This window comes from Trachemys scripta, chromosome 17 (genome assembly GCF_013100865.1).
Source record: "Trachemys scripta elegans isolate TJP31775 chromosome 17, CAS_Tse_1.0, whole genome shotgun sequence".
NCBI classification, from domain to species: domain Eukaryota; kingdom Metazoa; phylum Chordata; order Testudines; family Emydidae; genus Trachemys; species Trachemys scripta.
In genome coordinates, this window is record NC_048314.1 from 21,434,690 (window position 1) to 21,462,356 (window position 27,667).

The 27,667-nt window shown below is 40.4% G+C and overlaps 1 protein-coding gene across 1 annotated transcript in view; it reads right to left on the reverse strand.

Annotated features, from left to right (window-relative positions):
• Nucleotides 1-5,035: 5,035 nt before the first annotated feature.
• Nucleotides 5,036-27,667, reverse strand: part of RAB14 (RAB14, member RAS oncogene family) — a 31,404-nt gene continuing 8,772 nt past the window's right edge. Inside the window, exons 2-8 of the mRNA XM_034793666.1 lie at nucleotides 21,288-21,346; nucleotides 16,765-16,818; nucleotides 15,019-15,196; nucleotides 12,176-12,242; nucleotides 10,289-10,376; nucleotides 9,900-9,930; nucleotides 5,036-7,269 (exon numbers count right to left, since the gene is read on the reverse strand). Coding sequence (XP_034649557.1) covers nucleotides 7,092-7,269; nucleotides 9,900-9,930; nucleotides 10,289-10,376; nucleotides 12,176-12,242; nucleotides 15,019-15,196; nucleotides 16,765-16,818; nucleotides 21,288-21,339 — 648 coding nt within the window. The 5' untranslated portion in view covers nucleotides 21,340-21,346 and the 3' untranslated portion in view covers nucleotides 5,036-7,091. The remainder of the gene's footprint in view (nucleotides 7,270-9,899; nucleotides 9,931-10,288; nucleotides 10,377-12,175; nucleotides 12,243-15,018; nucleotides 15,197-16,764; nucleotides 16,819-21,287; nucleotides 21,347-27,667) is intronic.

Genomic DNA, 27,667 nt, shown 5'->3' on the forward strand with positions numbered 1-27,667 from the left:
CAACACCTGTAGTTAAGGCTACATTTTAGTCAGGTATTTTTAGAAAGAGTCATGGATGGCTCATGGGTAGTAAATAATTCGTGGCTTTCGACTTGTCCATGACTTTTGTACTATATACCCCAGACTTGGGCTAGGAATGCTTGGGGGTGGGGAAGGGGTCTGGGGATACCACAGGTGCTGCAGGGGGTGGCCTGGGACCCCCACTGATGCAGGGGGGCAGGTGGCAGCACATGGCCCAGGACCACCTGCTGGTGCTGGGGGAGGGGCAGCTGTGTGCAGCCCAGGACTGCTGCTGGTGTTGGGGGAGAGGGGGAAGAAGAGGGTTGGCAGGCTTCCTACCCAGCTTCCTGGAAGCAGCCGGCATGTCCCTGCAGCTCCTAGGGGGAGGGGGCCTACCTGCACAGCTCTGGCTCCGCAGCTCCCGTTGGCCAGGAACCGCAGCCAATGGTAGCTGCAGGGCTGGTGCCTGCAGACAGGGGAACTGCACAGAGCCCCCTGGCCCCTCAGTCTAGGAGCTGCAGGCACCCCCAAACTGCTGCTGGCTCAGTGACTGCCTGGCTTGGGCAGCCTAGGAGCCAGCCACAGCAGGTGCTACAAAAGTCAGAGTCCGTGACAGACACACATCCTTACCTATAGTTACATTCAAGAATGTCTGCCACTGTTCCCATTGTGGTATACTTTCTAGACGGGAATAGAGCCAGAATCTGTCTAACCAATTCACATCACCCAATTGACTGAAATCCTAACTTTTATTTATGCAGTTCTGTAAGCATGCAACAAATGTTCTTTAAGAGGTATCTGCAGGTCATACAGGCCTCAACTGAATTTAGAGGTGGTATGGAGACCACCTTTCTCTAAAAGTTGGTTTTTCCACTTAAAACTGGCTTGCAGGATTTTCTCTCCACCAAAAACACTTGATAATGTGCATTCTCAATTCTGTACTCACTGATTAGATTGAGCTAGAATTTAATATGGAGTTTAAAAAAAATTCCACAAACACTTGTTGTCATTCCAGAATAATTTATCAGAGGGGTAGCCGTGTTAGTCTGAATCTGTAAAAAGCAACAGAGGGTCCTGTGGCACCTTTGAGACTAACAGAAGTATTGGGAGCATAAGCTTTCGTGGGTAAGAACCTCACTTCTTCAGATGCAAGTAATGGAAATCTCCAGAGGCAGGTATAAATCAGTATGGAGAGAACGAGGTTAGTTCAATCAGGGAGGGTGAGGTGCTCTGCTAGCAGTTGAGGTGTGAACACCAAGGGAGGAGAAACTGCTTCTGTAGTTGGAAAGCCATTCACAGTCTTTGTTTAATCCTGATCTGATGGTGTCAAATTTGCAAATGAACTGGAGCTCAGACAACGCATCATCAGTGATCTACAATCCATCCTGGACAATGATCCCTCACTTTCACAGACCTTGGGAGGCAGGCCAGTCCTCGCCCACAGACAACCTGCCAACCTTAAGCATATTCTCACCAGCAACCATGCACCGCACCATAACAACTCTAACTCAGGAACCAACCCATGCAACAAACCTCGATGCCAACTCTGCCCACATATCTACACCAGCAACACCATCACTGGACCTAACCAGATCAGCTACAACATCACCGGATCATTCACCTGCACGTCCACCAATGTTATATATGCCATCATATGCCAGCAATGCCCCTCTATGTACATTGGCCAAACTGGACAGTCACTACGCAAGAGGATAAATGGACACAAGTCAGATACCAGGAATGGCAATATACAAAAACCTGTAGGAGAACACTTCAACCTCCCTGGCCACACAATAGCAGATGTAAAGGTAGCCATCTTACAGCAAAAAAACTTCAGGACCAGACTCCAAAGAGAAACTGCTGAGCTCCAGTTCATTTGCAAATTTGACACCATCGGATCAGGATTAAACAAAGACTGTGAATGGCTTTCCAACTACAGAAGCAGTTTCTCCTCCCTTGGTGTTCACACCTCAACTGCTAGCAGAGCACCTCACCCTCCCTGATTGAACTAACCTCGTTCTCTCCATACTGATTTATACCTGCCTCTGGAGATTTCCATTACTTGCATCTGAAGTGAGGTTCTTACCCACGAAAGCTTATGCTCCCAATACTTCTGTTAGTCTCAAAGGTGCCACAGGACCCTCTGTTGCTTTTTACAGAATAATTTAAACCGTTTGGCATTAAATCAGTCTTGCATAAAGGCTATATTTGAAGAAATTAAATTGCAATTGAATTAATTGCATCTTGTTTAGTGTAAATAGGATTGGGTCAATAGTTTAAGTAACTCAGGTAGTCACAACCCTTCCTTTACAGGAAATTTGCATATTCAGTTCTATTGGTTGTAAACAGTCAGTGGGAAGAGAGACCAGGCATGTTAAGTTTCATGGGAAGAGGGCTTACAGCTCCTTAAGAGTTCCATGGCCAGATGTGAGCTTGAGCGTAAGTGTTTGAAAAACCCATCAGGACACTGGTGTCTTGAGATACCACTGCCAGGAGAGCCTTTAAGCAGAAACATTGGGAGTGATCTCTCTAATATAGCCTCTCTTTCAGGCCCCACCCAAATCCTTGACCTCTCTGAAAAGGTCTTCCATGAGACCTGCACAGCCCTGCTTTCATACCTCATGGCTTTCAGAGAAATTTATGCCAGCTGGAAGATTCCACTTTCAGATGCTGGAAGTGGATTTGTAATTTATATTTACTCATACATAATGGTTAGATTCACCACTGCACAGCAGCTGCTTTGCATTGCTCAGGCAATGATTAGAAGCAACATACAGTATCCTTTAGGTTTTTTCTATGACAAAACTAAGTATGTAAACCAACATAAAAGGGGCAGGAAATTCAGATGTAATAAATCCAAACATGTTATGGAAATAATTAGGCACCCAGACATCAAGTCTGTTCTAGAGAGATATTAAAGTGTCTTTCATTTAAAAAAAAAAAAAATGAAAAAAAAAAAAGAGGGTCTGAACACTAAAATATCTTTTATCTTAACTCAGTTTCCTGAGTTTGTAATGCTCATTTCTGTATTCAGATGGAGAGGAAACCGTGACAAAGTATAGTACAAGAACAGCAAGGGGCCCACCCTACAGCGGTCCTAGATTATAAACTCAATATACAAAGTTTTCTAGGACTCCCTTCCCCATATTAAATGAATGGAGAAGTACACACCTAACTTTCCCTAAGCAAGATTAGAGAGGCATTGTGCACTAGTTAACCTTCACCTATTTGAAGAATGAAATTACATCCTAAGTATAATGGTAATATGGTCCAGGCTTGTTAAAGCTTGCAACTGGAAGTGCCACTGGAGTACTTCAGCCAAGCTTCCTTTCAGGTCATTCTACCATTTTAAATCCACACTACAAATCCTAAGTCCTCAGACAGTAGGTATCCCACTTAGCAAGGCAAGTACTGGCAAATGTATTTATGTGATGTAACTACTGAACATCCATTCTAGCACATACAGTGTTTTAGACTGAATCTGGCTTGAAGCATAAAATTGTTAAGACAATATATTTATCTGCTGAAAGCACTTCATGAAAGCCATGTTGCATTTGAACTCTGCTTAGAAGACTAATATACTGCTTTTGTGAAATTAAAGGCTTGTGGGTCAACCCTTCCATTTCCAGTTTACTAGCTAATGAATTGTCATTAACTCAAAGGCCCTTTCTGCAACCTTAACACTAAGTAGTTTAAAGAACCCAGCTTACATCAGATACAATACTGTGTGTTTTGGAAATGGATTACAAGTACATACATAGCAGCAAAATTCTGGTTGTTTGGCCATACAATGATGTTTTTGAAGGTAGAGGGACACTAGTACTCTTACCAGAGCTTTAAGAGTTGTGGGAGATACCAGTAATAACTGGAGGAGTGCACACATGGATAAGACATATCTTGTTCTAACTAAGGCCAGGTCTACACTACCCCCCTAATTCGAACTAAGGTACGCAACTTCAGCTACGTGAATAACGTAGCTGAAGTTCGAAGTACCTTAGTTCGAATTAGTTCGAACTTACCTTGGTCCACACGCGGCAGGCAGGCTCCCCCGTCGACTCCGCGGTACTCCTCTCGGCGAGCTGGAGTACCGCAGTCGACGGCGAGCACTTCCGGGTTCGACTTATCGCGTCCAGACTAGACGCGATAAGTCGAACCCAGAAGTTCGATTTCCAGCTGTCGAACTAGCGGGTAAGTGTAGCCAAGGCCTAAGCAATAAGGAAAGTAGAAGCAGCAAGTACTGCTTTAAAAAGCAAACATATTATATAGAAATCTTTCCACCAACACAATTGCTTTTATAGGAACTAGTTCTAGGTCATGCTCCTAAAACAGTTTACAGAGCAAGCCACCAACATGACTAAATCCACTAGGTGTTCAAGACCTGCTTTCAAACTTTATAGTGCAGCTAGATAGCATGTGTAGTTAACATAAAATCCCACTCAATGAACTAGTTAAATGCTGATTGTATAGCAACTTAAAAAAAAAAAGTTAAGTGTTACTGACCAAATTCATTTCACCGTCAAGCACATTGTCACTTCAATGACTTATTACACAGGTGAGTGCTCTCTACTCCAAGTATTTGGATCTACTTAGAGGTTGGAAAATTGTCTGCCTTCATGTTTAACTTAAAGGGAACAAACCACTTGCTTGATGAAGGCTTCAAGAGGTTCTTGCACTTCCAAGCAGTTGAAAATTAGCTAGCGCCCAGCCCTCACCTGTGGCATACTCCACCACTGCACAACAGCTAAAAGCAGAGGGCCCTTCTTCGCTAGCAGTTACAGGTACTAAGAAATTCAAGTTCGGGTAATTCTGAACAAGTAAAATTCTCTGAGATGAGATCCATGTGTGAAGTCAGTTTCTGTCTGGCTACTGAGATAAGAAGAGTGAGAAGCAAGAAATGGAGTGAAGCATCACTTGCGTAAACCAAGCCTGGTCAGAACCAGCAAGACAGACAGGCAGAGTATTTTAATTTCAGATTCTAAAAGTCCATGGGATGACTGAACCAACTCATGAAAGTTTCAAATAAGGCAACCCACTATAATTTATCTAGATACAGGTACTTTATTTACAAATATTTAGATTAATAGCATTGTTACACCAAATGAAGAGTACAGCAGTCCAAACAAGTCCTTTCTGTCACAGAAACAACGAGACCTACTGTAACTTACTTTGGGAATAAGGGCATTGCACCTCAACAAGCTGTAGTCATTAGAATGCTGTTTACTTCACCCAAATTTTGTTTCATCAGCAGGTCATGGTCCCTGGGCAACCCCTATGCGGTGCAACTTTGTTTTAGCAAAATGCATCAGCCATAAATTTTTAACATTATACCAATCTACTTTAATAATCTTAGGTTTAAAAAAAGACTAATCAGACAAAAACAAGGGACAGTGCACAAGTCACCCAAATCCTATTGTCTGCACATTTCAGTTTTGGCTTTTATTTAACATTGACTGTACAATACTCTGGTACCACTGTTTGCTTACAAGTCTGAACATTGGATAGTTTCTCTTAGTGTCTGTAGAGAGGGATTTTAAGACTACTTTGTATTTTAAACACTGCAGTTTGACTAAATATTGAATGAATGGTAGGTACAACAAAAGCATGTTCTATCTTTCTTAGCCACTTATTTTCCCCTTGCCACCTCTAAATCAAATCTGAAGTTTCAGAAATGAAAATCAGATTTCATGTGAAGCATGGTACTGTGTGTAGAGATTTAAATACACTGGTCTAACCAAATAGAAAATATCACATGTACTTTAACAAAGTCTGCATATGCCTGAATACTATTTGGACTCTCCGATTTTAGAAAGAGTACTTTCAATGTGTAATTTCATGAAGGCAGTATTCTAAATGCTTTTAGAATGAGGGGACCCTAATTGTTTAAAAAAGTTTCACTGTAGTGTAAATAAAAATGCAAAAGTAGTTAAAAATCCCTAGAGAGTTCTGACTGTCCAGACCACTCCAAAAAAGGTATAAAAGCATAAAATGTGTAATAGAACCAGCCATTCTATACAATGCAAGGCAGGAAATTAAGCCTAATGCAAAATGCTTACAAAAAGAGAAAAGCAGGTTAGCACACTGTTGATTGCACAAAAACAGGGTTAATAAAGAGGCATAGATATACCACAGTGCAAAGATGGAACAAAGACAGATATTCCACTAGTGTTAATATTGTTGCATTGGGAGTCAAGTTCCCCAGCACAATGCCCACTGTTGACACCAAGGAGTTAAGCCTATGTTAGTGAACTGCAGTTACATCTATTTTTGTACTAAACGGGGCAATGTGGTCACATATAGATCATACTGTACAAACTGATATTTTCTTATATACTGTTCTAATGCCAGTAATCAATTTATTTTCTTCATTAAAATCATATACACAGAATGTATTTAACTGTTAGCTCAGTTCCTTCAAATTTTATACATATTTACGTTCTGTTAACAAATGTAAAGGATAAAATGGCAAAAAATGATGTAAAGCTACTGAGCACAAGAAGAAAGAGTGGACTGTTTTCCCTGTGCTAGGCTAAGACAGAAGTAAGTTGTATACTCCTGCAACAATCTATCCCACCAACATACACACCCGCCACAGGGAATTCCTCCAACAAAAGCACATTGTTATAGAGCCCCTTTTCTACCGTCAAGTCATTTCACAGCAAATAAACATCAGTTACTATGGCCAGATTTAGAACAGTTACAGATGGGGAAGGAAGGCTGAAGAACCATAAAATTAAACCGTACAAGAAAAGGCCCTGCAAAAGTGTAAAATCATGAGTCCAGCATCAGTGCTCAGTTTAAATCATGTATTGGTGACACTATCACAAGGACAACTGGAAGGGCGGGGGAGGGAAAAAAAAAAAAAAAAAAAAAAAAAACCTTCTAGATTTACCATGCAGGAGAGGTTTTATTACTCTACTTGCCTTTGATAACCTGATTACATCTAAAGTTGTTTAGCAGTTTAGTATTGTGTTAAACTGTTGTCTCAGAGTTTAATTAAACCCAGTAAGATGTACAGAAGACAATGAAGCAGTCAAAAGTACTGCTTCCAACAGAGGTGAAAGGTCAAAAATGGAGCCATGGAATAGAGGTCACTAGCAGCCACAGCCTTCTCTCTGGGGCTGGGGTTCACTGGTTAGTCGACCCCCCTGTGGAGCTGAAGGTTTGTGTTGTACACCTGACTCTGCAGCATTCAGATCCAGGCTTCCATCTTGGATATTCTGATATATTTTCTTGGCAGCCTCCAGGAATGCATCTTCAACATTCTCTCCTCTTCAAAAGAAGCAGCAAAATTAATTCAAGTTGTGCACTACATTACATTCTAGACTGAATGAGAAGTCATGAACGTGCTTGGACTACCATCCACCTCTTTCAGTCACTAGCTGAGATTGTCTAATAGTAGCAATTGTGCATTGATTATATGTTCTGTAAGAACATCTAAAAAAAAGACAAAGCTGGGTACAGTCCAATGTTCCCCACCTGAAGCAGCTATCCCCTCAGAAGATTCTGAAAAAGTAAACTGCCGAATGAAGTCTTTTACAGATTACCAGGCAACGGGGACAGTTTTTAGATGCTATCTCCAGCTTTAGGGGGAAGAATCGAATCTGTCAGTTCACCCTTGAAGTAGATTAGCCATTAGTACTGTTGGACTTCAAAATACATCAGTTTTAAAATAGGCTACACAACAACAACAGAGATGGGCTCCCCCCCTCAAGCATTTTCATATAATCGTTTTGATGGTTATAATAAAAAAAAAGTCACAATAATGAAGATCTGTGGTGGTAACTTGCATCAACTGTTCTATTAGTTTCTGTAAATCTTTCTAAGTTAGGGTTTACTTGCTTTTTGGGTTTGCATTATCTACCATAGCACCTTTACAGCTATCATGTTGCATAGCACTCATCTTTGTGAGAGGATATCACAGTTGGTCTCAGTACTAGCAGCTACAGATGGGCAAAGAACTGTAGTTCTGGTTTGGAGGATTTTGAGATTTCAGAATTCGGTTTCTTTCTTTTGAATTAGAATGAAGTTTCAAAATTCTCAGCAAAACAGAATTATTTGTTCTCTGCCCAGTTCTACCAGCAGACCTGGCACTGGAGCAGCGTGCCTGATCACCTACACTGCCGTGGGGGACCCTGGTAGCCCAGGTTGCCATGCTGTAAGCCTGAAGCCGTTCTCCCCAGCAGGCAGGATTTCCAGATGAATTCTGGAAAAACAGACAATATCCACAAAACGTTACAATTCTGACAAAACAGCAAGTTGCAATGAACGAGTAAGTTTTCCAACTAGCTCCATTAGCAACTGCTAGAGGAGTTTTACCAGTGTGTACGCAGTCTAGCATAAAGCCCTTATAATCTGTACAGTGACATGCTATTAGTGAAGCGTCTAAATTAAAAAGACAGACTACACTTGCAGTGCTGAAAGGTGCTACGGTAGGCTACAGTAGGTCTAGACTGTTGCTAGACTTGCCGCACTGAGAGAACACAAATATAAAGGTCAAGTGGATCTCATAATTCCTATAAAAATAAATCACAGAAATCACATAAATGTAGAACTGGACCTTGCTGTGTTATCTAGTTCAGTCCCCTGCACTGAGACAAGATTAAGTATTATCTAGACCAGGTGTGGGCAAACTTTTTGACCCAAGGGCCACATCGGGGTTCCACATCACTGCCCCCGATGGGACTCCCACTCCCAACCCTCCCTGTTCCCCATCCCCTGACCGCCCTCCCCCCAGAACCTCTGCCCCATCCAACCGCCCCCTCCTCCCTGACTGCCCCCCAGTACCCTCCGCTCCCTTACCCTCCCCGCCCCCTTACCAGCAGCAGGAGCTCGCAGCTGTGACACGCTGCCCAGTGGGAGCGGCGGGCCAGAGCGCTGCCCACGCGGCAGCATAGCTACAGGGTAGGGAGGATAGCGGAGGACTAGGCTCCCCAGGCGGGAGTTCAGGGGCCAGGCAGGACGGTCCCACGGGCCGGATGTGGCCCACAGGCTGTAGTTTGCCCACATCTGATCTAGACCATTGCTGACAGGTGACTAACCTGTTCTTAAAAGCCTTCAATAAGGGAGATTCCACAACCTCCCTAGGTAATTTGTTCCAGAACTTAACTACCCTGACAGTTAGGAAGTTTTTCTTAACATCTAACTAAATCGCCCTTGTTACAACTTAAGCCCATTGCTTCTTGTCCTGTCCTCGGTGGTTAAGGGGAACAATTTGTCACCCTCCTCTTTTGGGGAGGTCAAAAGGAAACTCCCGACAGCAGCTTCTGGAATTGCAACACCCCAATCCAGCAATAGCACCTGTCCTGCAGCTGCATAGCCTTGTACAGGTGCAAGTGCCCTGAACACTCTCGACAGGAGAAGTTTCACACTTCAAGTCTGAACTCCGACCACCACAGAACCAGCAGTGTCATTAAAATGAGGAAGCTACACAGTGTATTAGACCAGCATAATTTAATTTTACAGTCAGCTTGCAGCTTAAAGCACACATAAGAAAGTGCTCCATTTTATCAGTGCTGGAGGAAGTGTTGCATGAGGTCTTAAGTGAAATTAGTTTAGTAGTTTCAGTTTCCAATTGGAAGTTTTTTTTTTTTTTGTTTTGTTTTTTTTTAAATAAATGTCAGCCCATCACAATTCAGCAACTATTTGCTTGGAAGATGGCCCAAAAGTGCAGTAACAAGATGGTTGCTGCAAGTTAAGGTTAAGATGAAGCAAAAATGCTAGGCATGCTCTATTCCCCCTCCAATCTCCTGATGATATTTTTACTACAATCTAACCTGAGAAAGCAAGTTCACTTTCACCCACAGACTAAGTCCCTCTATGAAAACGTATACTAAACTTAAGACTGTCTCTATGGGAAGTGTGGTCTTTTTGTTTAAAGAGATAGGCCTATTATCACTTACGTTTTTGCACTTGCTTCAAGGAACAACAACCCTATTTAGAAATAAAATTGAAATGGTTAGGATACATGAAATACTTCAAGAGAACCATATCGTAGTCACTGAAGTTTGAATCCTGAGATAAACAGGTGAGGGCCCACTGAAATTCCATGCTAAATAATACTTTTGAAAGTATTTAAGGTTTGTTTTAAATAGGACATCAATATGCAAATTGCATTCCTAGTTCTAAGGTAGGCTGAGTTAGACTATTTGAGGCAAAGTTTTTATATACAACTAAGTTACTTTGAAAAGCGTGCTTTAAACAGCTTCCAGTTACTAATTCAGAAGGTTCACTTTAAAACCTCTAACCTCACTGAAACATAACAGCACAAAAGAAAAGCAAACACACACACCATTTTCTTCTGCAAATTGTTTGGCTTCTTCATATGTAACATCTCTCTGTGCTTCCAGATCTGCTTTATTTCCTATGAGGATTATCACCTGGTTCAGAACAGAAAAATGTTAGCCTGGAAAATAGTTCAACTGCCTTTTTACCCCCACCCCAAATCAAGTTACTATTAAACAAAGGCATGAAATTAGAATAATGGCAGCTCTCTCACACGAACCCCGCCCATGATAAATATCTCTGGGCACATCTTCACTGGCAGTGCTTTAACATGGCTTGTGTAGTCGCAGAATAGCATTGGGAGAGAGCTCTCCCAGCGCTCTTAAAAAAACAACCCATCCACCTCCATGAGGGGAATAGCTCCCAGTGCTGGTGCACTGTCTACACTGGCACTTTGCAGTGCTGAAACTTGTATTGCTGGGGGAGGGGGCGTTTTTTCACACCCCTGAGCAAGAAAGTTGAAGCACTATAAAGTGCCAGTGTAGACAAGCCCTAAGATAGCCAGCTAAGAAGCAGGAAGTGCACCTCCCCCCCCCCCCCCCATCTGGGAAGAGGAAGTTAATACAAACTCTCCCAGATCAGAGGGTCTGCAGATGTCCAGGACCTCTGCAAGCTTTCACACAGCATTGCTATCGCTGTCCGTCCCTAAACTATGAGCGTTCCCTCCCCCTAAAAACAGGCAGACCCATTCATTTGATAGACAAGATTCAGTAAAACTGAAGACGCTGCCCAGAAGTTTAAATGACAGGTCACCCATGCACAGTCCCTTACTCTAGCAAGTAGGGCAGACTAGGGATAGTATCTTGTTTCTCTAGCAAGATCTCCACCATGAAGACAGGAATGATAGGAACTCCAGATGCCACATTCAACCCTTCTCCACTATAGGATTCCAATGGCCTGAGCGCTTGTGAAAAATACAGTTTTATTCTAAAACGTGACTATATCAAAGCAGTCCTATCTCATATCTACCTCCTGTGTATTCAGAGTCATCAGCTGATTTGACTTGAATGCTCATTTAAAAAAAAAAAAAAAAAACCACACCACCCACACACACACACTGCAGAGGCAACACAAGAGTAGGAAAGGGATTGTTCTGCAATCAGAAATGCACTAACTGAAAGAACACAGCTTTAATCTCAGAGTCAGACAAATATGAAGTCTTAGGTCTTGTCTACACTACTAACCGGATCGACGGGCAGCGATCGATCCAGTGGGGGTTGATTTATCGTGTCTAGTATAGATCGCTCTAGCATCGACTTTGGTACTCCACCTCAATGAGAAGCACAAGGGGAATTGACAGGAGAGCGTCCCCCGTCGACACACCGCAGTGAAGACACAGTGTTAAGTAGATCTAAGTATGTCGACTTCCGCTAAGTTATTCACGTAGCTGAAGTTGTGCAACTTAGATAGATCACCCCCCTTAGTGTTGACCAGCCCTTACAAAGCATTTTAATTAGCGAGAGACGTAAGATTAGAACCACACTACAGGAGCTGGAAAAGTCTTTTGGCCTCCAAGAGGGGCAAAGAAGACCCTGGGAGAAAGACATTGGGTAGTTTCTTTGGATAAGATTTAAGCCCATGTTCAAATTTTGAAAAGAACAAAATAAGTTTTTACTAAGTAAAGGACAAGTTAAACTTTCAGTTTAAAAGCAACAAGTTGGGGTGAGAAAAGGGTCAGAAGACAGTCAAATGTATGTTCAATATTAAGGTCTAAAGCTAGGAGTAGAAAAACCTGGAATAAACTCATAGCATGCCATATATCAAGGACAGCACATTGTAAGCTTATTTAAAAGAATATTTCCACGTATCAAGGAAATACATTTCAGTTTCAACCTTGGATTTCTTGCTTTGGGACAAGAAGTTTTTTAAAAACATAAAAAGCAGAACAACTTACAGTATTTGGATTGGTGAGGTTCCTTGCATCTGTCAACCAGCTGCTTAAATGGTTATATGTGCTTCTTCTGTGAAGAGCCAAGTGAGGAGAATTTAACTGTAGTATGGAGTTACTCCCAATAGTACCACTTTTCAGAATAAAGCAACAGAGGGTCCTGTGGCACCCGACCCTCTGTTGCTTTTTACAGATTCAGACTAACACGGCTACCCCTCTGATACTTTTCAGAATGTTAGTGTTTAAAATAGATTTGTCCCAGAGTTGAAGTGATAAGTATAAAGGTGGCAGAAAAACTGAACACTAAACCACACACTTAAGGACAAGGATGTGCCTTCAACTGTGCCCCAAACGTATGACGATTTATACTGTGCTTAGAGAACGTTCTCAGGGTACATCTACACTTACCGGAGGGTCCGGCGGCAGGCAATCGATGTTCTGGGATCGATTTATCGTGTCTGGTTTAGATGCGATAAATCGATCTTGGAAGTGCTCGCCGTCGACGCCGGTACTCCAGCTCGGCGAGAGTACGCGGCATCGACGGGGGAGCCTCCCTGCCGCATCTGGACCCGCGGTAAGTTCGGACTAAGGTACTTCGAATTCAGCTACGTTATTAACGTAGCTGAATTTGCGTACCTTAGTCCGAAGTGGGGGCTTAGTGGGGACCAGGCCTCAGCTTAGAAAAAAGGCAATACCTTCAGGTTGCTTTTTTTCCCCTAAAAGCCATCAAGTCTCATTGATCATTCTGTATTAACCATTCCTTTAAAAACCAATAATTAAAATATTTACTGTTATCTGATTGTATAGTCTTCAGCAGATCAATAGCTGAGCTTGCTCAAATGAAGGGAATTTGAATTGACAAGGTGGGTGAGGGAATATATCTTTTATTGGACCAACTTCTATGAGAGAGACAAGCTTTAAAGCCACACAGAGCTCTTCTTCAAGTCTGGGAAAAGTACTCCCAGCAGCACTACTAAACCCAAGGTACAACAGATTACTTATGCTAAACAATTAGCACATATTCCAAGGGGCCATTCAAGGTGAAGTGGCTCGTTAACACCTCCACACTCATTGTGGCAGTAGAGATATATCTGCAAGTTTTGCATCTTTTCTAGCAGGGTCTGGTGCCTCTTTGAGTTGGTATGTCCTCGTCTGTGGGGAACCTGGATTGCAAGTGGAATCAAAGCCATGAAATGACAATGACCTCCTTCAAGGGAACCTAATTGGTGTATGCCTGCATCCCTGCAGGGAATAAACAGATTTCTGTATGCTTTGCTATGCTTTTGTATTTTGGAAAGAACTCAAAAGTTCTTCTTACCCTGTGAATAGCCTATAAACCAGTGGTCCCCAACCTTTTTTAATCTGACGGGTGCCAGACGAGTCATGGAGGACCGTGGCGGCGGACAAGCATCCACCCAAATGCCGCTGAGAAGCAGCGTCATCCAGAGGCGGCGCCGCCGAAAATTGGTCAGTACGCAGGCGCACTTAGATGCCCTGGTGCTCACGGGCACTGCATTGGGGACCCCTGCTATAAACTATTTCATAAAGAATGACGACAGTAAGAAAACATCTTGCATTCCCATAGCTCCTTTTAGAGGCTATCCTCTAATCATTTCTACAGGGCAATGCAACTTAGTTTCAAATACAGCTTCCCCATGCATTGTATAATTTTATTCATGGTTATAAAACCCACCATCCATTTCTTCATGGATAATGAGGGAAAAAACCTAACGTTTTAGTTCTCTTAGTTGTAGTACATACAAATAAGAGACGTGTAGCAAGGTATTAAATAGGTGCCTCAAAAACACCACCACCTAGTGAAGTATAGAGTACAGGACATTCATCTGCAACCTGACTGACTATTCAGTTGCGTTTCCATACACTGAATCTAACATGCTGATAAGATGCATGTAGGTATACCAACAATATACAAGTCAATTACAGATTATACACCAAAAAGAAAGGTAGTTGTAGTTGGGAATGTAATTTATGACTATTAGTTAAGACCCTGAAGATATTTAGTTTTACTCTGACAAACAATTTCAGTGACAGGGAAGTTACTACATCTTCAAAATACCAAGTCTTTCCTATAAAAAATGACCACATTGAGTTTGAGTGTGTACAAGCAGCTAGCTACTCACTATTTATTGTATTCCTCCCATTCCGGGAAAGGTAGGCCACCTCTGTTTGAAAGACTACAGATAAATGGGAGAGTTCAAGACAGGCCTGAAGCTTTTTAATAGATCTATGTAACAGAATGCCATATCCCAGAATTCCACTGTATACTATCCCCAGGGAAGTCAACTTGAGTCTGGGAATAGTCCCATATCCCCATCATGAAGATATGGGGGGAGGGAGGGGGCCTAAGTTCCATACCCTGAAGTCAGATATACAGAACCACCTTTTAGATAAGATAATTTAAATAAATTGGCAGACTGCAGTAACACCACAACGTCTGAAGGGGGAGAGTCAAGAATGGAAGTTTCCAAGGAGAAGCTTGTTTATGCAAGACTTTGAGATTCTGAAGTTTCACATTTATTAACCAAAGTCAATTTGAAAGTAAACTACCAGTGCTTTACTTTTTAAACAGGGGTTTGTAGAATGGAGGGAAATAAAGGGAAGGCTGCATAAGAAAGGGTGAAAAAAAATCCACTATGCAGACACCTGACTAGTTTAGAAAGCCAGAAGGACTGAGACCCAGAGAAAATAGTCATGTACAATGTAGTGACATTGTAAAGCAGTGTCGCAAATAGGCTTGGAAATAAATTGGTAGTCATACCACATGTTCTATTTTAGCTATAACTACAGTTGACACAAAAAAAAAAAAAGACAGACAGACAATCTCTTACCTAGTAATATCATAGACCATGAGAGCTCCTGCTGCTCCTCTGTAGTAGCTTCGTGTTACAGCCCTAAATCGCTCTTGTCCTGCTGTGTCCCAGATCTGCAGTTTAATTTTTTGGCCACTAACTTCAATTATTCTTGTACCAAATTCGACCCCAATTGTGTGGGGACAGTCAGCCATAACTGTCACAGAAAGATAAATCAGAGGTTCACATCTTTCTACTAGAATTCTTCACCCTCTTCCCGAGGAAGATTTTAGTAATGCCATCTTTCAATGGTCAATTGATAAATCAGAAAATTCCTAATGGAAGTTGCAAAAGTATGCATCATTGATGTGATTGGCATTACAAGTTGAGTAACTGAGTCAGTTTAGATTGCTGCAGAACCAACCCTTGGGGAAAACAACTTTAACTTGAAGGTTTAGAGACACTAGTCATGACTTGAAAGAATTCAATGAAGTTTATAAATTTCCAACAGACGGTTAAAAATGCTGCACATGACCATTAGTGTGATCCAGCATGATCACTCCTGAGATCCATTCAGTTTAGTAACACATTTTGAAGACTTGCCTGTAACTGATGTTTGAGGAAGGTTTAGAAGACAGTTCTAGGATAATCTGTCAAGGGGGGGGGGAAATCTTCCTAATCCCCATTAGAGATCAGTTTATGCCCCATCTTTGTGCTCAAATTTAAGTTCTATTGCTTCAAGTTTATAGAACTTTTGAGGAATTACAAATACTTAAAGCATTCTCTCAGATAACATCTGATGGTCTTCTCTTCAAAAGTCAGGCCACATGCAAAAGATTGTTTGTTATTTCCAGTGTGAATAGGTTAATCAAAGGTAAATCCACTTTCAGAACCCTAGTTCTCACCACACAAGCACACTTTAAAGCTGTGTAACTACTTTGCAAGCCCAAGGACATGGAAACTAAGCTACATTATCCATTATAAGTAAACTGCATGGAAAGAATAAACTAACAAAGCTTCAGAACTGGGAAGCAACACTTGAGTCAATGCTTATGTACCACATCTCTAACATAGAAGAAAAAAAGGACATTGCAGTTATAAAACAAGTGATTATATATATTATATATATATATATATATATACACACACACATACACATACATACACACACACACACACACACACACACACACCCCTTAAGGAGCATGTATCATGCAGATGCAAAAGCTGTGACTCGTGACAATCAAGCTATAAAATTAACTCCAACATTACTTAAACCTGTAAGAGGCTGCCTTTGATTTGTAGGCATTATATCCCACTTTGAATGTCAAAAGTACTAACTCCCCTCAAAGTGAGCTTTTGCATTCCAACAGAGGCTCTACTCTCACTAAATACCAATGCAAAAAAGTGTAGGAATATTTTTAAAGTGGGGTTTGTGATTGAAGTTCAGTTGCACACTTTCAGAAGTCGTCATGTGGCAGGATCTTTCCCAGCACCATGCCTGTTTCAGATGTATGCTTTGGGAATGCTATAGCCTTTATTTCACAGAAGTCACTCTCCAGACATGTAGACAGACAAATGACCTGACAGGCAGCAGACTATGCTAAATAACTATTTGCTTCTATCTTCATCATTCTGACTATGATTAGTCTACATATTTGCAATGGGTGAAGCACCAGAAGGAATTCATGCATGCTGGAAAATAGCTTTCAGAACTAGGGAAGCAGGAAAGAGGGAGGAAGCATACCATCAGTGAAAACAGAGGCTCTGAATGAAGATACTCACATTTCTTTTCTGTGAATTGGTGAAGTAAGCAGGACTTTCCTACACCCATGTCCCCTGTTACAGAAAACACAGTTACTGTACTGGTAACAATGGCTTCAATTTAAAAACATCTGACAAGGTTTACATTGAACACGCAAATGCCTTGCTGGACCATGCTTTGCTATGCCTATATGCACAAGATGATGTTTCACGGTGCACCTGGTAACGGTATTTTTCCCTGTAGCTTTGTTCACAAGCATAGGGTAGTAGAGGTGTCCAAGGAATAAACGAAAGGAGTCAGGTTACAGCAATATCACTATTTGAGGTTTTCAAGGTCATACAGAAAGCTGACCCATTAGGCACTGAGTGGGAGAGATACCAAGGTTATTTGCAACTTTCAGAAGGGCAACAGAAATTTTAAATTCCATACTGACAGACATTAGAGCATAAACCTTTAACAACAGAAGGTAGGCATCTCCCAGTAGCTGAGCAAGTGTGAGGCAGCTGCTACACGGTCATGTTAGTCCTGTATTAGGACTCAGCACAACCATGGCAGTGTGCTTCAGGTAATACAGAACTAAATGGTAAATTGTTTTAAAGAGAACAATCAAGGATCTCATAGCAACCTTGATCTGCACATGTTTAAGGCAAAACTGCCCCCAGATTCATCCACATAAAACCCTTTAGAGTTGTATAAGCAACACAGTGAGCCCAATTCTACTGGGATAATCATAAAAAGACAAACAGGGCAGGAAGAAGCATGAGGAGATCATCTAATCCAGTGGTTCTCAAACTTTTGTACTGGTGACCCCTTTCACACAGCAAGAAAGAGACAACACCGCACCCCACCCCCATGAATTAAACCAAACATACACAACACTTTTTTTTATATTTAATGGTATTATAAATGCTGGAGTGAAGCATGGTTTAGGTGGAGGCTGACAGCGCGGACCCCCCTTGTTAACCTGTTCCAGCATTTACCTATCCTCACAGAAAGTTCTCTAATATCCAACCTAAATCTCCCTTGCTGCAAATTGAGAGGATTACCTCTTGTTCCCCATGTCTACCAAGGGTAGAACAACAGATAACTGTCCTCTAGCAACTTAAAGTTATTTGAATACTTCAGTCCCTCCTCAGCCATCTCTCTTCTAGACTAAACATGCCCAATTCTTTCTTTTCTTTGAAGGTCATATTTTTCAAGCCTCTTATTTTCATTGCTCTCTTCTAGACTGTCTCCAATTTGTTCACTTTTCATAAAAGTGTGATGCCCCAAAACTGGACACAAGTATGCAACCTGAGACCTCACAATGCAGAGTAAAGCAGAACAATTACATTCCATGTCTCACGACACTCTTATTAATACACTCCAGCATGAGATTTGCCTTTTTCACAACTACATCATGTTGCTGATTCATATTTATGTTCCACTGTAACTCCCAGATCCTCTTATACAGTACTGCTGCCTACAACAGGGAAAACTGGTTGTTTTTGTGTATTTGACTTTTTTATTCCTAAGTGTAGTGCTTTGCAATTGTCATTACTGAATTTTATCTCCAGTTCAGACCAAATTCTCCAATTTATCAAGATCATTCTGAATTCTAATTCTGTCCTCCAAGATGCTTGCAACCCCTCACAGTGTGGTGGTATCTGCAACTTTTATAAGCCTACTCTCCATCATCCAAGTTGTTAATGAAATTGAATAGTACTGGATCACAGACACCCTTGCAGGACCCCCTGGATACGTCCATCCAGTTTGACAGCAAATCATTGGTAACTATTCTGTATATAGTCTTTCAACCAGTTGTGCACCTGCTTCATGGTCATTTCATTTAGATATTTCCCTAGTTTGCTTATTTTAAATGCAACAATATAGATAACCCACAATACTCCACACATCTCTTGTGGTCAAGATAAGTTTATTACAACCACCTTAATTTTGACACTATGCAGTCAAAAGACACCCCAGGAATGTACAGGCCTAGTGCCTGCAATCATGTGTCCTCAAGCAGCTGGACCCAGTGACTATGCAGCTTAATCTGTCAGTTAAGTTTTTTATAAATGAAAAGAAACAAAATTTGGTTTTGGTGCTGTAGGTTCCAAGTTCAACTGACAAACATGAAGATTCCCTTCCTCCCCCCACACCCTAATCATGGCTCTTTCTGCTGCTGCAGCTGCATAAAAGTATCAGAAGAGCCACTTAGCCAAGGGAGGATTTCCCCGGCATAGTCATTGCCATACCAGCCTTACACAGAATGTTGTAGGCTTTGGCATAAGGAGTATAATTAGGGTGAACTGACCCTCCAGAGCTGCCCAAATTGCACCAAGGACTGCACCGGGTCACCAGAATTTGAGAGAATGAAGGAGGCTTAAAGCCACTGTAGCCTCTCTTCCCCCTAAGTTGCACTGCACGCATTTGTACCCATGGTAATTTGTATGTTCACAGCTTTTTTTATTAAATACAAGGTTGCAGTTTTAAGACAGGGACATTTAAGAGCAGCAGCATATTTTAGAGCGGGTTATAGAAATCATTCCTCTGATTTAACCATACATTTGCATGTTTGCCTGCGCAATCCTGGAACTAGGCCACTCAGTGAAATCTAGCAGTATGAAGTACCTCATATGTATTTGTTACAATACTACCTATAAAACTTTTTTGTAAGTGTGAACAGGAAGTCTCCCACTGCAGGTACATAAATTCACTTCAGTTGTTTTAGTCAGACTGACTGCAAACTAGTTTTTAGTTTAGTTTTTTGTTTTGTTTAATTGGAACTCTAAATACAGAGTGCACAAAAGCTTTCTCCCAGGCTGAGATGAACACGAATTTCCTAATAAAGACAAGCACATGCTACATTAGAATTAAAGACAACGGCCCAAATTCTGAAGTTTTCATCTAGGAGAGGAGATACACCTTTGTGCCTCCCAAATTCTGGGCTGTCCGTAGATTCATGGTTGGCAATACAAGTTAGAGCAGTTGTGGAGCTGATTTCAAGCATCTTTCCACATCCATGCAGGATGACATTCAAAAATAAATAAATGGGATTTAAGAAGGCCCATTTTAAATTTAAATTAAATATTCCCCCCCTTTATTTTTAAAGGTATTTAAAAATTTAAAATTATGACAACCTATATTAAGTCCTAAGCTTACTATGATCTATTAATGTCATGTAAATAAAAACAATCTTAAAGCAGTACACAATTGCCGCCAAAGCTTTAAAGAAAGTCAGTCTACTGAACTGGTAGAGGTCACTGGCCAAGAATCTGGAACCAGAGTTTGTTGAAGTGCTAAACCAACTTTTGACAGCATTAGCCTCTTCTGCAGGTGCAGAGAGGATGTTTTCTGCATTTCTGTCTATTCAACTAGTTCAGTTTTAAGTTGAGAAACCAATTGGAGTTGAAAAAGCAGGAAAGCTTGTTTTTTCTCTCCCCATCTATGAATGAAAATGAGGTGTGAGGATGAGATATACTAGTTATAAAATCTTGAAGGACATAGTTACCAGAAACATTAAATTCACTATTTTTGTTTAATAAAAGTCAGCTTTAAAATGTAAAAATGTGTTTGAACAAGAAAAAAGTTCCAGTATCCAGCATAAGGTAATTTAATAAAAACAGTTTTAAAATGTCTTATTTAATTTAATTCCAATTTTCACCAAATGCAGCAACACTAGTAAATTAATCTACCAAATAAAAATGTATCATGCAAGTTTCTAAAACATGAAAAACTAAGCATCTGAGAACTGTTTTATACTACATCTGTATACTTATTAAGCAATGATAGTTTATCCTCCTGGTCAGCAAGAGTACCACCAAATTATGCCAACCATTGAGAATCAACCTCTTTAGGGAAACTGACGGTAGAGATGCAAAACAAGATTAAAATCAATTTAAATCAGCAAGGAAGAAACACTGATTTAATTCATGATTAAAATTGGTGATTTAAGTCCATTCTACCCCTCAGCCACCTACACATAGTGGGAGGGGAAAAAAAGCAAAGAATCTGGCTACCTTCAAGCCCTTTACACTGTGGAAGTGTATACTGGAGACCAAGAATAGCCAAAAATGGGGGCTACAGTCACTCTTCGGGATTGACAAACATTTCAGTATTGTAAGATTACACCAGAATATAGCCCCACCCTACTAAGGGAATGAATACTGAACTTGCACTCACTCCCTGCTCATAAACATGTCTTCCCTTGGAAGAGTGTGTCTTGAGTGTAGTGCTTTCTGCTGAGACATGCCTGGTAAGCAGTGCTCAGAAAGCAAAGGTAGGTGGATTTCAGTAAATAGCGCATATTTACAACTCTAACTTTAACACACAATATTCCATAGATGAAGTTTCGGGGGGTTGGAGAAAAAGAAGAAACGATAGGAGATGCAAGGTGAAGTGTACATAATGAAGAACATTGCTCTAGATGCACACTTAACAGAAAGTTATCCTTTCAGTAGGAACTCACCCAGAGTTCAGATACACTTTAGAATGTATATACAGACATATTTATTCCAACATCTGCTTTTAAAGTAAAAACATTTTTCAAGTTCATACTTACCAATAATGATGTATTTAAAGATGTAAGAGTAGTTGTAAGGTGCAGTTGCCATTGTGGCACTATAAAAAGAAAAGAAATAAAATAGATCAGCAATACAAATTAACCATTTAAAACCACCGATTTAGATATATCCCTTCTCCCTGAAGAGTATAAAATGAGTGCATGTTTTTTCTTGAGCTACCCTTTTATTCCAATCTCAGATTTCTACTGCATTTCCATGCAGCCAACGGATTGAGATATGCAAGTACTCGGAACACAAGACATTCAGTAACAGGCCCTTCCATGTCATGTATTATGAAGCATTGTCTGCATTAGGGACCTTCCATGAACAAATTCTCACCAGTGCAAGTACTAGTCTAGCTGCTCCATAGAGAAGGCTCAAGCAGCTTCTGGCACCAGTGGGAGCGTATAAGAATATAATACACTATAAGAGGGGTAGGCAACCTATGGCATGTGTGCCGAACGCGGCACGCGAGCTGATTTTCAGTGGCACTCACACTGCCCAGGTCCTGGCCACCGGTCCGGGGGGACTCTGCATTTTAATTTAATTTTAAATGAAGCTTCTTAAACATTTTAAAAACCTTATTTACTTTTCATACAACAATAGTTTAGTCATATATTATAAACTTATAGAAAGAGACCTTCTAAAAACATTAACATGTATTACTGGTACGCGAAACCTTAATTTAGAGTGAATAAAGAAGACTCGGCACATCACTTCTGAAAGCTAGCCGACCCCATGCTATAATATAATCAGATTCTTTAGTGCAGATGGTTTGACAGAAAATAGGACATTCCAACTTCCACACATTTGTAGAGAAGTCTCAATTTGACAATACAATGCTAGTTACAATTTAGAACACCTCTTTTGGAATCAAAGAAAGTCCCAAAAGCTTTTCTAAAAAAAGTGCACTTTAAGATTTGAACCAAAGCCATAAACATCATTTTGCCATCACAAATAACAAATTGCAGTATACCACAGAATGTTTTCCAAAGATAACACTACAGATTTGCATATTTTAAGTCAGCTAACTTAGTTTATAGAAAAGGCTACTTCAGGCCCCATGCTCTGTTGAGTAAGAAGTCTAGACTTCCTACACGCAGACATTGAGAGACTTAAGCCACAAGTCAGATGTTCAGGAAACTGGTCAATAACTGTTGCTTTGTCAGCCAGACAGCAGTGAACAAGCCTCAATAATTTGACTACTTTTACATGATTAAGTTTCTTATATGAACTGATTTTATATCATATCAACCTGTTAATTAAAAATTTTCACTTTGGTATACCATTTATAGTAAAGTTTAAGTAAGATAAGGTGAATTATTCTGGGAAGTCTAAATACATAGGAGTAAGGAATATTTAGTTCTGTCTAGCCTGACAAACCAAGTTATTTCCATTATTTACCTTTAATATATGCAATTTTTGGATCCAAACTTAATTTATTTCAGATACCTGCTTAAAAACTGGAACTATAGTTCTTGTGAGTTTAACATTTATGTAGGACTCTTCTGCCTCACTGAAGACTCCTTTTACTACTTCAAAGTACAGCTAGGTCTGAGTTCTAGTCCTGCTCAGATGTTTCCTTGGCAGCCTTGTCCCTTCACTAATTCCCTTGGTGGCACTTCTCATGCATCTTATTTGCTACCCACCCCAGCCACCAGTTTAAAATGAGGATAGTGCTGCTCACCCACATGTTAAGTGCTATTTAGTGTCAAGTATTCTCATTAGTTCAACATCTTCTGTACTCACGCTCTTTTTCTACCCCCCGCATGTCAGATAACCACCAGTTACATAGAGGTGCTCCCCTTTACAAGGGATTTGGATCTCTAGCCCACTTAAGTCATATTACAATTTAGTGCAACTTCACCTCACAAGACAGGACAAGTGTGTTTATATATTAAAAGAATCAGTCAAGTAAAATCAATGGGGAATACTATAGAAGTGCTGACAGTTCAATGGCATTTTGATTGTGTATACACACACACTAAACATTTCTTCTTACTCGCCTAAAAAGGAAACTAATCCAAACAAAATGGTGTGGACAATAGTTTAGAGCACAGCAGGAAGGACAGGAGGAAGAGACTCCAGCAGGAACTTTTTTTTTTTTTGGGGGGGGGGGGGAGAAGAGAAGAGAGAGAAAGAATAATTTAAAGGTCTTAATGTGTGCCAGGCAAGATATGACTTCCCCCTTCCCCAGTTTTATTCAGAGGAAGCTCCCCTTTCCCCTCTGTCCAACCAGACAACACTTTTCTACCTCTCTCAGGTCTCTTGAATTAGGCTATTTCCACTCCATGTACCCCAAGCAGCTAAGCAAATCATCTAAAACAGGGGGTCGTGAGCTGTCAACCTCCACCCCAAAACCCACTTTGCCTCCAGCATTTATAATTGTATTAAATATATAAAAAAAAGTGTTTTTAATTTATAGGGGGTGGGGGTCGCACTCAAAGGCTTGCTATGTGAAAGGGGTTACCAGTAAAAGAGTTTGAGAGCCACTGATCTAAAACATCATGTTAAATTCTATTAGGCCTAAACTAAGCCTAGATAGCCCAAAGGAGTTTTTCCACAAAAAGTTATTCTGGTAATGTAATAGCAAGGTAAGTTTCCATCATGAGATGCTCCTCAGTAGCTCAGCACGCCTTTGATACTATTGGGGGGCGAGGGATGGGAACTGGAGAGGAAATGATGGTCAGGACAATAGTTTTCATCCCCTTCCATCCCAGACTATTGTTCTCAGAACAAGCCACGGGATCTTTAGTTCCCCCTCTAGAGACTGTATGAAAGCAGTGCAAGACAGTAGTTTTGCAAGGACAGTATTTCTTGCTGCTGTACTGGGTAGAAGAGCAATTGTGGGAGCCAAACAACCCACTGATTTAGGGCTGTAACTTCAGCATCCAGCTTTTTCCTTCCACATAAAAGGCTCAAGTTCTTTCAAGCTTACACCGCCAGTTACTGGATGTGCAGTGATACTTCTTGCTATATTCCTGAAAATCATATTTAGAAATAAAGATTACTTCAGTTTCAGATGAATGTTAATACTCCAAGTACATAAAGAGTTCAATGTCAGTGCAGTTTTTGCTTTTACAGTGAGGACACACCCTGATGCTGCAGATTTTCTGACTGCATCTTCCAGGTTTTATATGCTGGAAAGGAAGCAGAATGAGTCCCAAGAGCAAGACTATTCAGTATCAGAAAAATCTTAACACGTGTTTTGAACTAACAAGATCAGAATAAACTTAAGTTTGGCTCCTGCTTTTTCTCCCATTATAATATATAGGGACAATATAAAGAATTCTCTATCGACCTAGATGCATCTATATTGGGGTTAAGTCGACCTAACTACGGCACTCAGGACATGAAATTTCACAGCTCTGAGCAACTTCGCTAGGTTGATCTAATTTAAGCGTAGATCAGGCCTCAGGTTTTTGCCAACATAGTGATGTCAATTTGGGGTGCAACTCCCCCCCCCCCCAACACTTCTAACGATATAACCATGCCACCAAAACAATTAAATTTAGACTAGACCAAAGAAAGATTTAAAAACTAGAAGGAGTTACAACTTTAATTGTGTGGAGCATTCATCAAGAATAGATATTTCAGAAACAAAGCCTAAGTCAAATATTTCTTGAATGATCAAAATATTCCTTAAGGTTTTTAAAATTCAGTTTTAATAAGTTAACACACAAAAGCATTTCCTCAATCTACATTTGTGCTATATCACCACTTCAAAAAAGTCTATGAAGCCACAAAACTTTCAGATGCACACTGTGAATCACTGTTACACATCAGTAACACTACAAGTGTCTAATAGTACACTACATAAAGTAGCTAAAGAATTGCATTCCAATTAATACTTCTGAATGTACAATTGAGATATTAAGTTTAAGATCTTAATGACCACTCGAGCCTAACAGATCAAATTTAAGATCAAGCCAAGTCCAGTTAACCATTTCCAGATGCCTGAAAGCGTTTTGGTCCAATACAGGTAACTCCAATTTGAAATTAGCATCTAATTTTTGAGGGGTTATATAGTCAGTTTTATACAACTAAAAGTTAGATCGCTACTTAGAACATAAGAGAGTGCCCTCCTAGGCCACTATTTTATCTCCAACAGTGGACTATCAGATACTTCAAAAGCTGTAAAAATCCCTATGAATGTATGTTGATAAAATATGCTAGGTGAAATCTTAACCCCAAGCAATTAAGCTATTTTAAGTACATCAAAAGATCTGTCAGGCCATAAGTTTTATCCTAATAAGATTAACTACCAGTATCAATCATGATGTCTAATCCTTCATTCCTACTACACTCTTTGCCAACCAACATAAAGACAGCATTCCATAGATGAGTTTTCTTTTATCGTGTGTTATGCCTCATGTCCCCTGTTTAGTTAGTACTAGTCTTTTTAATGCCATTCAAAAGACTTTCTGCACCTCTAGTCATTTTCATTGCCATTCCCAGGACCTCTATTTCTACTATGTTCTTTGGGATGGCATAAACTAGACTTCAGACTACCAAAGAACTAAGTGTACCAGCAATTTTATAGAATGGCAGCATGTTTTCAAGATTCTCTTCCATCTTAGAAAGGAGGCTAAAGGGGAGGAGGGCAGATATTCGTGATTTTATAATCCTCCATCATGGTATGGAGAAAGTGAATAGGGAATTGTTATTCACCCCTTCACCTAACACAAGAACTAGGGCGTCACCCAATGAAATTAATAGGCAACAGGTTTAAAACTAACATAAGTACTTCTTAACAACACACAGTTAACTTGTAGAACTCATTGCCATAGGATGATGCGAGAGCAAAAGTACAACTATGTTCAAAAAGAATTAGATAAGCTCAGAGAGGATATATCCAATCAATGGCTATTAGACAAGATGCTCAGGAATGTGGCCCTAAAGCTCTGACTGCCAGAAGCTGGGAGGGAAAGGGGAGAAAATGAAGCTTTCCAACTGCCCTGTTCTGTATGATCCCCCTGAAGCACTAGTAATGACCACTGTACAAGACAAGATACTGGGATAGATAGACCATTGGTCTGACCCAGTATGGCAGTTCTTAGGACCCTTCCAAACAAAATTGCTTCAGTGTTAACAATGAAAAAAGAAGTTGTTCAACACAAAACTGATGTAACAGGATATCAGTGAGGCCCTAAACTTTCTTCAGCATAGATGAGAATTTTATGTGAAACTTGTTATAGTAGAGAACCTATGAAACCTGAAACTTTACTAACTATTAAGGAATTAAACGAGTACAAAACATCCATTTTACTTCCTTCATTTTATTGTCTTAAATCGCTAAAGAATGAGCAACATGCAAGTCAGACTCTATATTTAATTGGATCTCTCTTTAAAGTTTGTATTGTCTAAGGCAGTGGTTTTCAACCTGGGGGGTTCACAGACTATGTCTAAAGAGTCTGTGAAAGGTGACTATGAGAATAAAGTTTCAGATCCCAAATGAGGCACTCTTTTTCTGATCAAAAAAATATGTGAATACCCCCACTTACAGGTCAAAACACAGAATTGTCGTCATCACCATAGAAGCCCACAGTTCAGCACCCTTTTCCACGCTACATCAAAAGCCATGCCAAGCACATGCAACATTTATAGTTGAATTCTGTTCAGTCAGTTTTCTAAGACTCCTATGTTAGGGGTCCGACCGCACACCACAGGTTGAATTGCCAAAGAGGTTTGCACCTCCATTTGAAATTTTAGGGGTCTGCAAACGAAAAAAGGTTGAAAACCACTAGTTTAAGGCAGATAATTTTTTTTAAAAGGAATAAATGTATATAATTAGGTTGCTTCATCAAAAATATCTGATTGTCATACTTGACTACACTGTAAGTAGTATGAAGATATCACAATATACATTGGAAAGAACAGTGTGAACTAATCATAAACAGAGATAGACCTAGATGTCATTGTGCATAATAATGGCAAAAGAGCAAGATATTAAGGGGAACATAAAAACAGTTATATTGGGTTAGACCAATGGTCTATCCAGCCCAGCATCCTGTCTTTTGACTTTGGCCAGTGCCAGATGCTTCAGAGGTAATGAACAGAACTGGGCAATTTTGAGTGATCCATCTGCTGTCATCCAGTCCCTCTTGCAGCTGGGGAGGTTTAGGGATACTCTGAGCATAGTGTTGTGTCCTTGACAATAGCCACTAATGGACCTATCCTGCATGAACTTCTCTAATTCTTTTTTGAAACCAGTTATACTTCTGGCCATCACAACTTCCAACAGCAATATATTCCACACGTTAATTTTGCATTGTGTGACAGTAGTTTCCCTTGTTGTCTTCTTGTATTAAAACTGATGCATATTAGGGTCATCAGGTGACCCCTGGTTTTTGTACTGTGGGAAAGGGATATAACTAGG